The sequence below is a fragment of the Centruroides sculpturatus genome, unplaced genomic scaffold (genome assembly GCF_000671375.1).
Source record: "Centruroides sculpturatus isolate CEXI.00-Female unplaced genomic scaffold, Cexi_2.0 scaffold1533, whole genome shotgun sequence".
In the NCBI taxonomy this organism is placed as follows: domain Eukaryota; kingdom Metazoa; phylum Arthropoda; class Arachnida; order Scorpiones; family Buthidae; genus Centruroides; species Centruroides sculpturatus.
Window position 1 is genome coordinate 89,608 of NW_019385755.1, and position 14,086 is coordinate 103,693.

General features: G+C 28.8%; 1 protein-coding gene across 1 annotated transcript in view; it reads right to left on the minus strand.

The window, feature by feature from the left end:
• LOC111641806 (protein HID1-like) overlaps positions 1-14,086 on the minus strand; it is a 46,821-nt gene that overhangs the window by 18,624 nt on the left and 14,111 nt on the right. The window contains exons 2-6 of the mRNA XM_023388039.1: positions 6,551-6,764; positions 6,106-6,224; positions 5,976-6,020; positions 4,778-4,831; positions 2,345-2,513 (exon numbers count right to left, since the gene is read on the minus strand). Coding sequence (XP_023243807.1) covers positions 2,345-2,513; positions 4,778-4,831; positions 5,976-6,020; positions 6,106-6,224; positions 6,551-6,764 — 601 coding nt within the window. The remainder of the gene's footprint in view (positions 1-2,344; positions 2,514-4,777; positions 4,832-5,975; positions 6,021-6,105; positions 6,225-6,550; positions 6,765-14,086) is intronic.

Here is a 14,086-nt window from a genome sequence, read left to right on the forward strand (position 1 = left end):
GTGGTTTAGCCTAGTGACAAGTAAATTCGGAGACAAGTAAATTCGACTTACGTCGNCCATATATTATTAAAAATGCATTTATAAATAAAATACAGAATTGGGAATGGTTATTTGTGGTTTAGCCTAGTGACAAGTAAATTCGGAGACAAGTAAATTCGACTTACGTCGTTTTTTGACTTAAGTCGCCTCTTCTGGAACCAATTACTGACGTAAGGCGAGGTATACCTGTATAATTGTTATTTTTTGATCAACTATCCTGTGTACAGTGACTGTGAAATGAGGATAATGTGAAAACAAATGATGTAACTGTTGTCTGTATGCTGTGATGTCTATTTCAAGTTTTGTGATAGTGTAATAATTATGGGAAAATATAATAATAATATGGCTGATAAACTCATTCATTTCTGATTTCCACTTCATCCACTGGTGTGGTTTACCTGCCTTAGTTGCCTGCAGCTGGATTGTCTCAGAAATATCAAAATTAGCCTGATTTCCCAAAACTGGTGGTCATTGCAGTAGCCATACTTTGGAGCCATTTTGCATTTGTTATGATCACCAGTGCTGCTTTCACAACTGGTCGCCAAGGGAGACTGACATATTTTTCAAATGTGAGCCACAGTTTAACTCATGAGTGCAGACCTTGTTAATCCAGGTGACATCCAAGCCAGTATTTTACTTGGATCATGTTATCACTATGGTTAGATCTCCACAGATATAGGTTCAGTCACTCTTGGCTTCATTTCTCCCCACAGATCTCACTGGCATGGATGACCCCACTAGGAACAGATGTTACAGCCAGTATAGCTCTGTCGTTCATCAGAATTACTGAGCTCTCTCACCACAGCAAGGTGATGATTGGTGAGAATTATTATTATTATTATTATTATTTTCTACTAATAAAATAACACAGTAACAAGATCACATGCTAGAGTTAGAATTCATATAAATCGAGGCTTAGAATTATATAATGTACTAGAGTAAGATATTGACTGATCCAAGAAGAGCAGCTTTTTGTATTTGGCAGGTGGTGATTTTGCCAATATTGAGTGTTTTTAAATGCTGCTGGAAATTTTTTGGTGTAGCACTATGGTGATCAGCATGTTTAGTGTGCTGATCACCATAGGTACTATATTGGCTGGTTTGTGCAAGATTCGTTGAATTTCAATTGTCAAATCCTGATATTTTGTGATTTTTTTTCTTGTTCCTTCTCTTCAATTCTGCTGTCACCTGGTATGACTGTCAATTATCCATACTTGTTTCTCTTCAGTGATGCCCAGGTATGTTGTGTGATACCTTGTCTGTCTGAATCCAAAAATCCAACAATATTTCAATGTGGTCATTTCAGTGACTTTTTTAAATTCACATTTCCACCAGTTCCTAGAAGCAGGCAGATTGTAATTCTTGCATAAGATCCAGTGAATCATTTTTGCCACTGAATTATGTCAAATTTTATACTCGATTTGAGCAATCTTTTTACAGCAGCTGAGAACATGGTCTACAGTTTCATCAGCTTGTTTGCACAGTCTGCATTTTGCATCATCTGATAACTTTCAATTCTGGCTTTGATTATGTTTGTTTGGATAGCTTGATCTTGAGCAGCTAAAATAACGTCTTTGATTTTTTTTTAAATGTTCCAGATGCTAATCATTGCCACATTTTGTTGTTATCAACTTTGTCTTTGATCCTCTCAGAAAACTGGCCATGCAATAGTTTATTTTGTCAGATTTCTTTGAGAATGTTCTTTCTATATTCTCAAAGACTTCATAGTTTTGACTTTGAGCAGATTTTTATTTTTTTACTTCAATCAGGGCTTGTTTTTGACTATCCCTGATGTAATATGCTAGTGCATTATTATTATTGTTATTATTATTATTACAGTCGACCCCCTATAACACTGTTGATTATTCCATTTTATACGAATTCCATGTTGTACGAGTCACTTAGATTTTACAAATACATGAGCCGTTTACAGCCCGGCACACGTATTTGTAAAATCTAAGTGACTAAGTGTATTATAGAGAATATTTTATTAATATTTATAATTTTGCATTCATTATGATAAAATTTATTTACAGGTTGATCAAAAAGCCACTGTGTACCTACACTGTATCATTACTTATGTAAGATTTCACACATTATTTGATGGATCTTGCAATTCTCATTAATAACACAGTTCTTGTCATGATGGTACAGTGATATGATATTCATAAAATTATTTAAATTTAAAAATTCTTGTGATAATTTTTATATGATTTAACTGTTTTAATCTTAATTATTGGAAGAATATAAGTTATGACAAATATTGTTAATTATTGCTAGTTAAAATTATAATGCAATCTCTTACCATTAGAAGGTAAATATATAGTTTGGCTGAAGCATGTCAATAACAATTTTAAAATCTCTGTTCGATTATAATCGTGTTGAGGTACATGTGATGGAGAATGAGCAAAGCCAACTCCAGCTTCCCAGATGTATTCACAACTGTCAATTGATTGAAGATCCTCAGGATTATCCTAAAATCAGTAATATTTTAAAAAATCTTGAATATTGTCTTATAAGTTTCAATTAACTAAACTAGTTATTATTTAATTAATGCAACATTTATTGTAATTGTAATTTATAGATCTTATAATAATTAAATTAAATATAATTAAAATTATAACATTAAATATCTAAAATTTATAACTAACTACAGCTAAAAATGAAGTTACATGGATGGCAGTTGGAGGCATTGCATTATAAAGAAAATTACTAAAATTCAATATATTTGGCCTTGATTAATGACTTCTCATTTGTAGACATTGAAGAACTGTGTAAAATTCTTTATTAACAGTGATTTTCTGAAACAAATTTGTGATGAATGAGTCCTTTAGAACTAAAAGAAAAGCAAATCTACATCTATTTGATTTTTGATTTTACCATTTGTAGTTTATTTTTCTTGGTAAATTTGGGTTAACTCATTCTCACTTTTTCTCTTTGTTTATGGATTATATTGTAAACACCATGCTTCCTCATCTGTTACAATTTTGTTAAAGACTCATTTTTTGAAATTTGCAATACATCTTGGCAAACTGACTGACTGTTTTGATCAAATGTATGGACTTGAGGGACAAACATGCACAGAGCTTTCTTCTTTGTAATTCCTTTGTAAAATTATCTAACTTTCTCTAAATATTTCCTGTCAATTCTACCAAAAGATAAAGAGTTAGATATCTTTGATTCTCAAACACAAGACCATGCTACTATTTAAACACTTAGTAGCACGGTCTTGTGTTTGAGAATCATAGAAAATTATAAAACATGGTTTCGGAAAATTGAGTTAGATATCTATTATTTTTAAGGAACTGTTCAACTTTACACACATTTTCAGTTATTCAAGAAATTAAGTCTTGCTTTAAGATCAGATAACCAGCCAAAAATCAATTTTTGAGGAAAAATTTTTCAAGCTTATATTCTAATCCTTTAAGTCATAGAAGTGAAATAATTTTTTAAAAATTTGGTCTGATTTTTTTTGGGTTCTGCCTTTTATGATGATTGATTAATAAATAAGATATCCATCTTTATAAAATTAGTTTGGAAAGAGAGTGAATAATGTAACCAGTTGTAGAAAATAATAAAAGCCATTTACAGTATTTTTATCACACATATTCATTTTTTCAACTTAATAATCATCATTAAAAGTAGCACATTTTTCCAAATGTTCAATTCATTTCTGTATTGTATACATGAAGAAAGTTTCTGGACTCTAGAGTTTCTGATCCATTCCTTGGAACAATATGAAAACAAATGTAATGCATTTTCAAGTCACTGTGAAGAATGGCATATATAAAATTCTAACTTGAATTTTGGTATCTGATTAAAGGTGTTTAAAGATCAATACTTTTCATTTTGAGAACAACCAGAAAAATAATGATCTGGCTGTAAGGAAGATGTAAAAAACCTGAAACTTTAGGTTTCAAAGTGTCTTCTTTGTTTATTTACTGTAGTGACATCTTGTATTATCAAGATGAAAAAAAGATTGTTTTTCTGGCTTTACTCTGTAAATATGTTTCTTGAGTGTTCATAAGATTTTACAATACTGCACAAAATTAGTTGCCTCTCTCTTTGTATACAACCTTCCAATGTAAATTCAATCATCAACTGCTACTTAATACAGAATGAGGAAGACAAGTTTATGTTTAAATCTAATTTTTGTGCAATGATACAATACAATGAATTAATATATCACAGATAGTAGTCATATATATCCAGTCTTTAAGTTGTAGTAGCCATGTGTTTCTATCCCTGCACTTTATGGTATGCTTTGGTAGCAGATCTTATTTATCAATCAACCTTCATATATGTATATAACAACATAAAATTAAAAACAAATACATAATAAATTATGGAAATTTTAAAACATTCTTATTAGATATATAATAGTACAGTAATACCCCGACTTACGCGAATCCAGAGTTACGCAATTTTCAAATCTCGTCAATTCGTCTTTTGTTTGAGCGCCACACAACTCTTAATTACTCATTTTCCCCCACACTATTGTTCGGCTTACATGTTCGGACGTGTTCGACATATAGCTACAATTTATTTTGTGTTATTTGTATGTATTTATATGCAAAATTATACCCCGACTTATGCGAATTCGACTTACGCGGTTATTGCTCGGTCCCACCTATTGCGTAAGTTCGGGGTATTACTGTACTTTTCACATTTAATAACATTCCATAAGATTTTAAAAATATTGCTATTTTTATAAATTTTTAAATAAATTGAAACATACCGGTCCAGATCTCTTTGAAACAGAAACAGTGAAGTCAGGACAAAATAATAAATCCTAAAACAAAAAAGCATAAATAAATAAANATAAAAAAATCATAATTTTTAATTGTATTTCTTCTACAATTTAAACAACAAATTGTATATATATTTTATAAAAAGATATTCTTTTAATATTACTGTATTATATATTTTGCTAAATATTAATAAATTTGGTCAATCCATCTTTCTTTTCAATTAATACATGGATTTCAAATTAAATTAAAATAAATAATTTTAACACAACACATTTAAAAATTTTTTAAGCTGTATAATACATCAAAAAGAACATACTACTTAGTAAATAAAAATAATTTAGGTTTTGTAAGTAACAAAATAATAAATTCTTGTATAATTCTATATTAAAAATTGCTTTTTTTTACTGTTGTATTGTGAAGCATCTCATTTTCAAAATTTTAATAAAATTAACAGTCAAATCTACTTCATAAAAAGTTATATTCTTGCTTCCATTAAAATAGATCATATTGTATAGTTGCATTTCAGACCTATCTTGATCACTATTATATAAAATATTTTAAAACTAATTTCAAAATTTAGTATTCTTGTCATGAAAATTATTGACTACAGATGTAACAAAATATGTAAAATGATAACATGCTATACAAGTTGAAATCAGATATTCTTTTATGTTAAATAATAATAATAATAATTATTATTATTATTATTATTATTAAACCTAAATTATACTACTAAAACTATGGTGTTTTTTTTTTATTAAAGCTCATTTTCAGGAAACCTAAAAATGATTTACTTAAGAATGCTTTTGGCCATTTATATGACCATTGCCAACCAAACATAAATACAGAATAATGCAGAATATAAATTTGAATTTAAAATTGGATTTGTTAAACTTGAATAGAACATGAAATAAGTCAATAATACAGAAAATTAATAATTAAACAAAAAATGTCTAAAAGTATTTCTATTAAATTATATTTTAGTTGCTTGAAAATTGCAATTTGAAATCTTTGTAATTCATATCATGCTGCCAAGCTTCACACATTTTCATGACATTATCAGTGCATGCTAGTCTCAAAGTGATTAAAATAAGTGGATCTTACTGTATGTGATATTTCTGTATACAAATGAGATATTTTATTACATATATATATATATATATGTATTGTTACTATTTTACTTACACAAAGTGCTGTGATTAATGATTGTGCTAATGGCAAACTTTCAATCTGAAATTAAAAAATAATTTATTAATATAATGATAAAATGCAATTAAACAATAAAATACAATACTTAGATGATTAAAAATCTAACCTCACTATCAGTTTCATCATTTCCTTGACTAGGAAGACTTGACCAGAAAAATCCTCTCCAATCAGGTTCTTCAAATATATATGGGAGAATTCGTGTCAAGAGATGTACACAATTTAAAACTGGAAAAAAATATCCAATAAATTCTTAATTTGTATAAACATCCCAAAGCCCAATATTTTAGTAATATACCAAACAACTTGCCATATTAAATTGGGCTACTTTACCATTATTATAGCTGTAAAGTAGCCCAATTTGATCTGGCAGTTATTTGGTATATTCATAATTTGTTTTGTAAACACTAGAAGTGTGAAAATATCACCAAATAATTCAAAAAGATGTTTTATTATAGAAATATAACAGTTTTAAATCCAATTATTAACATATTATTTGCCACAAACAATTTTATTTAATTATATTATTAAAACTACTTAGTAAATAAAGTTACCTATTTGCTGTTGTGTTGGTGTATTGCACAAGGTGTCAGCAGCTTTTACAAGTTTCTCTACTGCTTTGTAACAGAGTGTGGCTAAATTAGAAGGTGATTCTTCTCTTAATGCTCTGATTTCAGCTGCAGGAATGAGAGTGAATACATCTTGGACACTCTGAATGCTCTCGGACCAAAACTGATCCCAAAACACATCATCTTTAGCATCAATAGGCTGAAAAATTTGACAAGACCATATTCAAAAATGAAATTATTTAATATATTTAATAATATATAATTTATTAATTACACAGCAAAAATTATTTTAAAAATAAATAAAAATGCTTCCCTACTATGGTAAAGTATTCTTATTATGTTCCTACGATATAAAACCAAACAATCTGCTAAATTATCAGGTTTTTTTCATGGTACATTAATAATTACTTACCAACTAATTTGACTAGGAATAGTTCCTACAATATATTTAATTAACCTAAATTAAATTTGAATTTAAAACAAATTCTGTTTGTAACAATCTTCAATTCCACACAAAAATATTTAATAACTTTTAATTAAAATTTATTACGTTTAAATATAAGTTATCAGAAAACTGAGAAATTCTACTGTAGTAAAGAGCACTCAAATTTAAACAGGCCTCTAGAATATATAATATGTTATATGGAGAGGCAAAACAGTTTTCATGGTTACTGGCATGCTTGTGCAAAGAGACAAAGCTATTGGCAATAAGTATATGGGAAAGTTTGTGTGTATTGATAAGTTCTTTAAACTAAAAGATGATAAAGTTCAGATTAATGGAAAAGAAAAACAATTATTTTTAAGAAAACTGCCATGTTACTGAGGATATCACCTGGAAAACATTTGAATCTTGTTCAACTGGAAGTACCATTAAAGGTAGAGATAATAGGAAGAATTTGAATCATAAACTGTTTATAGAAGAAATAAGAGATATGTTACTTAAAACAAAAGAAACAATAGAATCAAAAATAGAGTTGGAATTACCTATGGTAAAAATGTGTTTCATGGAAATGAAAAGATTAATATGTCGGCTGAAAAAATTCACAAATTAGTTACAGAGCATAAATGCAGGCATGAGTTTAATGGTGTACAGTTTATTACTGGTTTAACTAAAAGAGTTAATATACTCAAAAATAATTTTAAAAAGAAAAACTTAGAATTACTTAATATAGAGGTGAACAAATGGGAAAATTTATTAGCAATAATTTCAGAGTTGGTCAGAGAAGTGTATGGTTTATCAAATGTAATTCTTGACTGCATTAAGCTTATGAATGAAAGCAATGGTTTTGATCACCTGTGTTCATTTGATGTAAAAAAAGATATAATAAAAAGATAGAAGAATATTAATAGTATTTTTGATACATCTGATTGGAGACAGACTGTGCATATAAAAGATCTTTCCTTAAAGTGTAGGAGAATAGAAACAAATGAATAATTTAAGACAGATTAGAAAACAGAAAAATATTACATACTTCAAAAGTGATAAATTGGTGATAAGTGCTCATAAAAATGCTCATAAAGATGGTAAGGATATAGAGGAGGATGTTTGTACCACAAATGATTCTTTTTAGGAGTAAATATGATCCATTGAACAAGCAAGATACCCTAAAAGTCCTTAGTTGGAATATGAGCTATTAGAAGAAGGAATTATAAGAAAGTTTCACATGTCATGTTGGATGGAAAAAGATATTAGGAAGCCACCATTAGTTGTCAGTAACATATATGATATTTATAAGATTAGTACTATCAGTATATTTGTGAAAGGATGTAAAAAAAAAAATAGAATAATATTGATAATAGATAAAGAACTGAAAGGAACTGTGGTTCGTCCTTTTGAGGATTAGTTATTTGAAATAAGTTGGAAAAACTAAAAATTTGTTTGCTTATATTAAGTTAGAAGTCTATGTTAAGTTTTCCAAGTTATTGAAAGCATTGCTTGACAGTTATCAGGAAGAGAAAATGTATTTAATAGGAAATTTCAATGAAAGAATAGGAACTTTGAACGAGACTGATTGGGGAGATGGTTTTAATCTCCTGCTGGATTATAATATTTATTGATGTTCTGAAGATAAATGTATTAATAAAATTGGATTGAAGTTAATAAAATTATGTCAACTGAAAGATATGATGATTGTAAACAGGACAATCAAGGAGGATGTGTAGGAAAAATATACTTTTACTTCACTCTTGGGTAAAAGTGTAATTGATTACAAGTGTGTAAATGGTTAAGTGACAGAGACTTTAAAGTATTTTAATGTAATTGACTGTACTGAATCAGATCATATGATGATATACTTAGAAACCTCTGTTAAAGGTTTAAAAAACGTTTATTGTAGACAATCAGATAGGATTCATAAATGATGGAAGAAAGATTGGTTACAGTTTTTTGTAGGTAAAATGCAAGATATAAACTGGGATAGTCAGTTTGATTGTACGATAACTGAGCTAGAAGTGTTAACAGAAGTGGTGGTGATTATAATAGTAAAGTTAAGAGATTGAGAAAGAAATTAGGCTCATTCAGACATGGGCCAGAATGGTTTGATAATTTATGTTCAGAAAAAGATTGATATGAAAAACAAACTGATGAAATGGAGGAGACTAGGCCAGGAGTGAAAATTAAAAGAATATCTGCTGTCAAAGAAAAATTTCAGGAGTCTCTGTAAAAACAAAAAAGAAAAATATCTGATTAATTTTAATTAATTACTTACTGTAAGTCAACCCAAACTTTTTGGGATTGTATTCATAAATTGGAAAGTAATAATAAATGCTGTTTTGGGAATAAGATCAAACTAGAGTTGATTATGCATTACAAAAGTCTATTGTTTAGTAATAATTTAGATAAAGAAATCATTTGTTATGAGATGATAAATGTAAGTTATTTGCATAAGGAAATATCATACAAAGGATTAGAAATAGTTTTGAGAGGGGTAAAGCAGCTGGCCTAAACGATATTCCTACAATGTTGGAAGTTGGCAGATGAGCATTTGTTAAAGAAACTATTAAGTAATTTTAATACAATATTGAAAATTGGAGTATATCCAGAAAGCTGGAAAATAGCTTGAATAATTTCAATTTTTAAATCAGAAGACATAAATAACCCAAGTAATTATAGAGGTACAGTAGAGCCTTGAAAACTCGGCACTCGATAACCCGGCACTCCGGATAACTCAGCCACACCCTGGCAGGGCAAAAAAATCCTTGTTAATTAATTTTCATGATAAAGACAGCTTTATGCCTCAAAGTATTTTTCTGAGGTCTGTCTTATCAAGTAAATTACTTTACAGTGTATTCATTAATTTTCATTTTCATGTAGTAAAGGCTCTATGCCTTCATAAAAGACATACTTTTCCTTTGTTTAAGGATATTTGGGCAGTTTATTCTTTGTTGTATTCTCAAGAAAACAATACATACAAGTATAGTACAGTATTTTCTGAGGACTCCACACTCGTACTTATTTTTTTAATGCCATTCCCGATAACCCAGCATTTTCACAAACTCGGCCACCCTTCGGTCCACATTAGGCCGAGTTTTCAAGGCTCTACTGTATAACTTTATTGAATATTGTTAGTAAGGATTTTTTTCAATGGTTCTCTGTAGGAGGTCTATATTATGGGCTGAGAGAGAGAAAATTTTATCTGACATGCAAGCTTGCTTTCATAAAGGGCATACTAAAATGGATCATATATTTGTCTTGTGAAATTTGTAAAAAAAAAAAGCTCGCAAAAAACAAAAGAAAGTATACACTTGCTTTCTGGACTATAGAACTGCATTTGACTTGGTGAACCATATGAAATTATGGAATAGGCTGTGTGAATTGAAGATAAGCTATAAAATAGTAAACTTGCTAGAACAATATATATGGATATGACTGCATTGATAGTTATTCCATTAAAGAGAATCAATGCTCTTTAATGGAATAACTATCAATGCAGTCAATAAAAACTTTTCATATGCAATAAAAACTTTGTAAACAACAATGCAGTGACAATGCAATAAAAACTTTTCATAGTTATTCCATTAAAGAGCATCAATGCTCTTTAATGGAATAACTATGAAAAGTTTTTATTGTAACAAAGGAGTTTGACAAGAGTATCCATTGAGCCCACTACTGTTTTCTTTATATATTGATGATTTGATAACAAGATTGGATGAAATTGAAAAATATAATGACTTATGGTTATGCAATAATACATATATTAAGGTTTTGATATATGTTGATGAGTGGCTGATAGTTTGCTAGAATTACAATTGGCCATTGATGGTTTGCTGAGACATTCCATAGAGATAGATTTGCAAATTAATATTAAAAAAAACCAAGATTATAGTCTTTCAAAATAAAAATAGACAATCAATTAAATGCAAATGGTTTTTGGATAAAGAAGACAATGAAGTAGTTAAAAAATATAAGTATTTGAGAGCATGGTTTAATTATAATTTTAATATGAAAGACCATTTTGAGATAACAGCTAGGAAAGCAAAAAGTGCTTTGGTGAAATTATGTAAATTATTTAATACATAATTAAATTCCCATGTGAAAATTTCCCCACAGTGTGGAAGTCTTTCTTCGAATTTTAAATCTTACTATCCTCCCCTTCCCTTTTCTCTCAACTTATGTCACCTTTCCTCTGCACACGTTTATGGCAATCCCCTATTGGTTCAGAATCTGAGATTAGTTAGCCTGATAATGCCTGTTCAACATGGACAAAAATGTTTGCACTTATTATAAAAATTGCTGGATTATAGGTTTAATATTTAATTAGATTATAGATTTGTCCAAGTACTTTTGAGTATACCACTTAGCAAGAACAGTTGTTACAAAGACTTAAGCTCTTCCCGTTAACAGAAAAAAAGTTACAATTTATTTGTTTAAACTTCAAAATATTTTTTAAAAACATTTTTAGTTGTAAATATGATTTATTGGACTATCCACAATACAATTGTCATCAAGTGTTAACAAGAAGGTATTTATAATTATTCAATTATTTTTAAATTTTGAGTTACTCTCTCCTTTGGATACTTCTGGATCCACAAGTGATAAAGAGTATAATAATAATTAAAATTGATTTTGAATTATTTTTTGGGGGGGAATATTGTCGCTACAGCCTTTTAACTTTTCAACTGTCAATTTTTTTAGCTTACTTTTTAAATGATTAGGTTGTTATACTTCAAACCTTCTAAATCATCATCACATTGTACTATGTCATCTCTATATTTTGGAAATTATGTAACAAATATGCTCTGGTTTGTCATGATTTATCTCTTTCCAATTAGTAAATAAATGAATCTTGTAAAAATTAATATTTTTTCAACACCATACTATCTTTACATAATGGTTGTAACTAAATTTTATATAAATTCATATTGTAAATGTAAATTTAAGCAGTTAAATATCTTAGAAAATTAAAATTTCTTATTTTTTAAATTAGAAACTTTTATTTTTCAGATATTCAACTGAAAATTATCTACTTAATTTGGATATTCATATCAAATTAATTAAATATTTACATACATGTGAAAATGATCTAAGTAAGAGTATTTCTGACATTAAACAGAGGGAATGAATTTTAATGGCATTTTTTTATACTATATGTAATAGCATTTGTTACATTGGCAAGTTAAATGCAAATATTCTAGCAGAAAGACTACACAGAGCATCCTTATATCACTGAGATATTGATCAACTGTTAGATAATAACTTATACCAAAAACCAGTGGCCCCAAGACCCCACTCTTGCCAAAACATGCTAAATCAGACACCAGAAATCCAAATAAATTCTCTTATAGTAAATAGCAGATCTTCTGCTTTAACTCTATCATAATGAAATCTGCATAAACTGTTGTTTATTTACAAAAATCTCCTTAATTAAGAATGGCAGATATCTGATTAATTCAAAAAACTTGGCTCATACCTATGAATTATTCCTACTTGAGAAGCTTCACAATCTTCTGAACAAACTAGCAAATACAAAATAGAGGTGAGTTCTTCACAGCACTAAAATTGATACACACACAGTCCTATTTTCTTTCTCTGATCTGAAGTACAAACTCTGTGAAATTTCCCCTAGTAAGTACGTACGTATAGCCTAAGAAATAATGACGGAATTTCTACATAAGCTGGATCAATCCCTATTTTAATCATACATTCAAATTTTCCTGTAAAATCAATCGCCTTTAAGGATAACCTAGAAAGCCTAAACTCAACTGAATATACATACTATTTGTGATATGATACTGCTGAATATGCTATTTGTGATACAGAATTTCTGTTAGGCAAGGAGGTCATCATGATGTACAACATGCAAATATTAATTTAATAAACATAAAAAGGCTAAACATACCTCAACAATTAATCAAGTTATCACTATATTTTTTAAACAAGTTGAAGCAAGTTATGAAGATCTAAAGTGTGCAGTCTGAAAACTCACTTTTGTGTATCATAGTGTGATATTATTTCAGTTTTAACTCATCCACTTGCATTTCCAAGTTAATAAGCGGCTTTTACAATAAAATTTTCTAGTTGTTAGGATCTTAGGGTGTAAAGATCACTAATCATGAAATTGCCATTTAATCTCTCACAAAGAACTACAAGTTGGTTGGTTATAACAGTCCAGACTGGACTCCAGTCATATCCTGTTCATTCAACTGACCCGAATAAAAGACATCCCTGAATCTTTGCATCAACATGTAGATGTAACCTGATCTGACCCCAGGGCATAAGGTTTTCACATGTGCAAAAACAACCTACCCAACACTAATGCTAAACACAGACCGAAGTAATTATTGTTGATGTCATTTTACAACATCTCTATAAATGAAATATTGGAAGATCTACAACACAAAATTTATAACAGTAAGCTTAGATGCCTCGAACAAATTTGATCTGTAATGAGTGCCCGTTATGTTAAGATATTTTACAAATAATTAAAAATGCACTATATTGTTAATTTCAAGAATTACATGGAAAAACATTAAGATCTTTTAACAGATGATAGTTTAACAAAGAAATACAAAAAATATTGTTGATATTCAATGGATCAAAGTCATATTTTCTATCAGAATATAGTAATTGTCTAAATACAGTAAAACCCACAATATCCAAAGTAATGTGGACCAATGCTACCTTGGATAACTGGGAATGCAAGTAAAAATGAATGGCCATTTTGGATTAACAATTTTGGATTAAAAATTATGAATATAAAAATTTTATACATGGCACATCACTTTTAAGCCTCTTTTGTTCTTTTAAATGTTTTAATATGAATGATTTGTCTCACATTAAAGGTAAAGGATAAAAAGTAATGCATTGCAAAATGATTTTGTTTCTATGTTATCATTTAAACTTTCTTTAAAAGTCCTTCAGAGTTTTTATTTTATAACAAGGAAGGAATCCTTCAATAAACATCACAGTACAAACTGAATGTAAATTAATTAACAACAACAACAACAACTTTTAGTTCATCTAGCAATAAAATTTCAAACAAACAAACATTTTCAAGTCACTTAATTCATCTTTAGATTCAA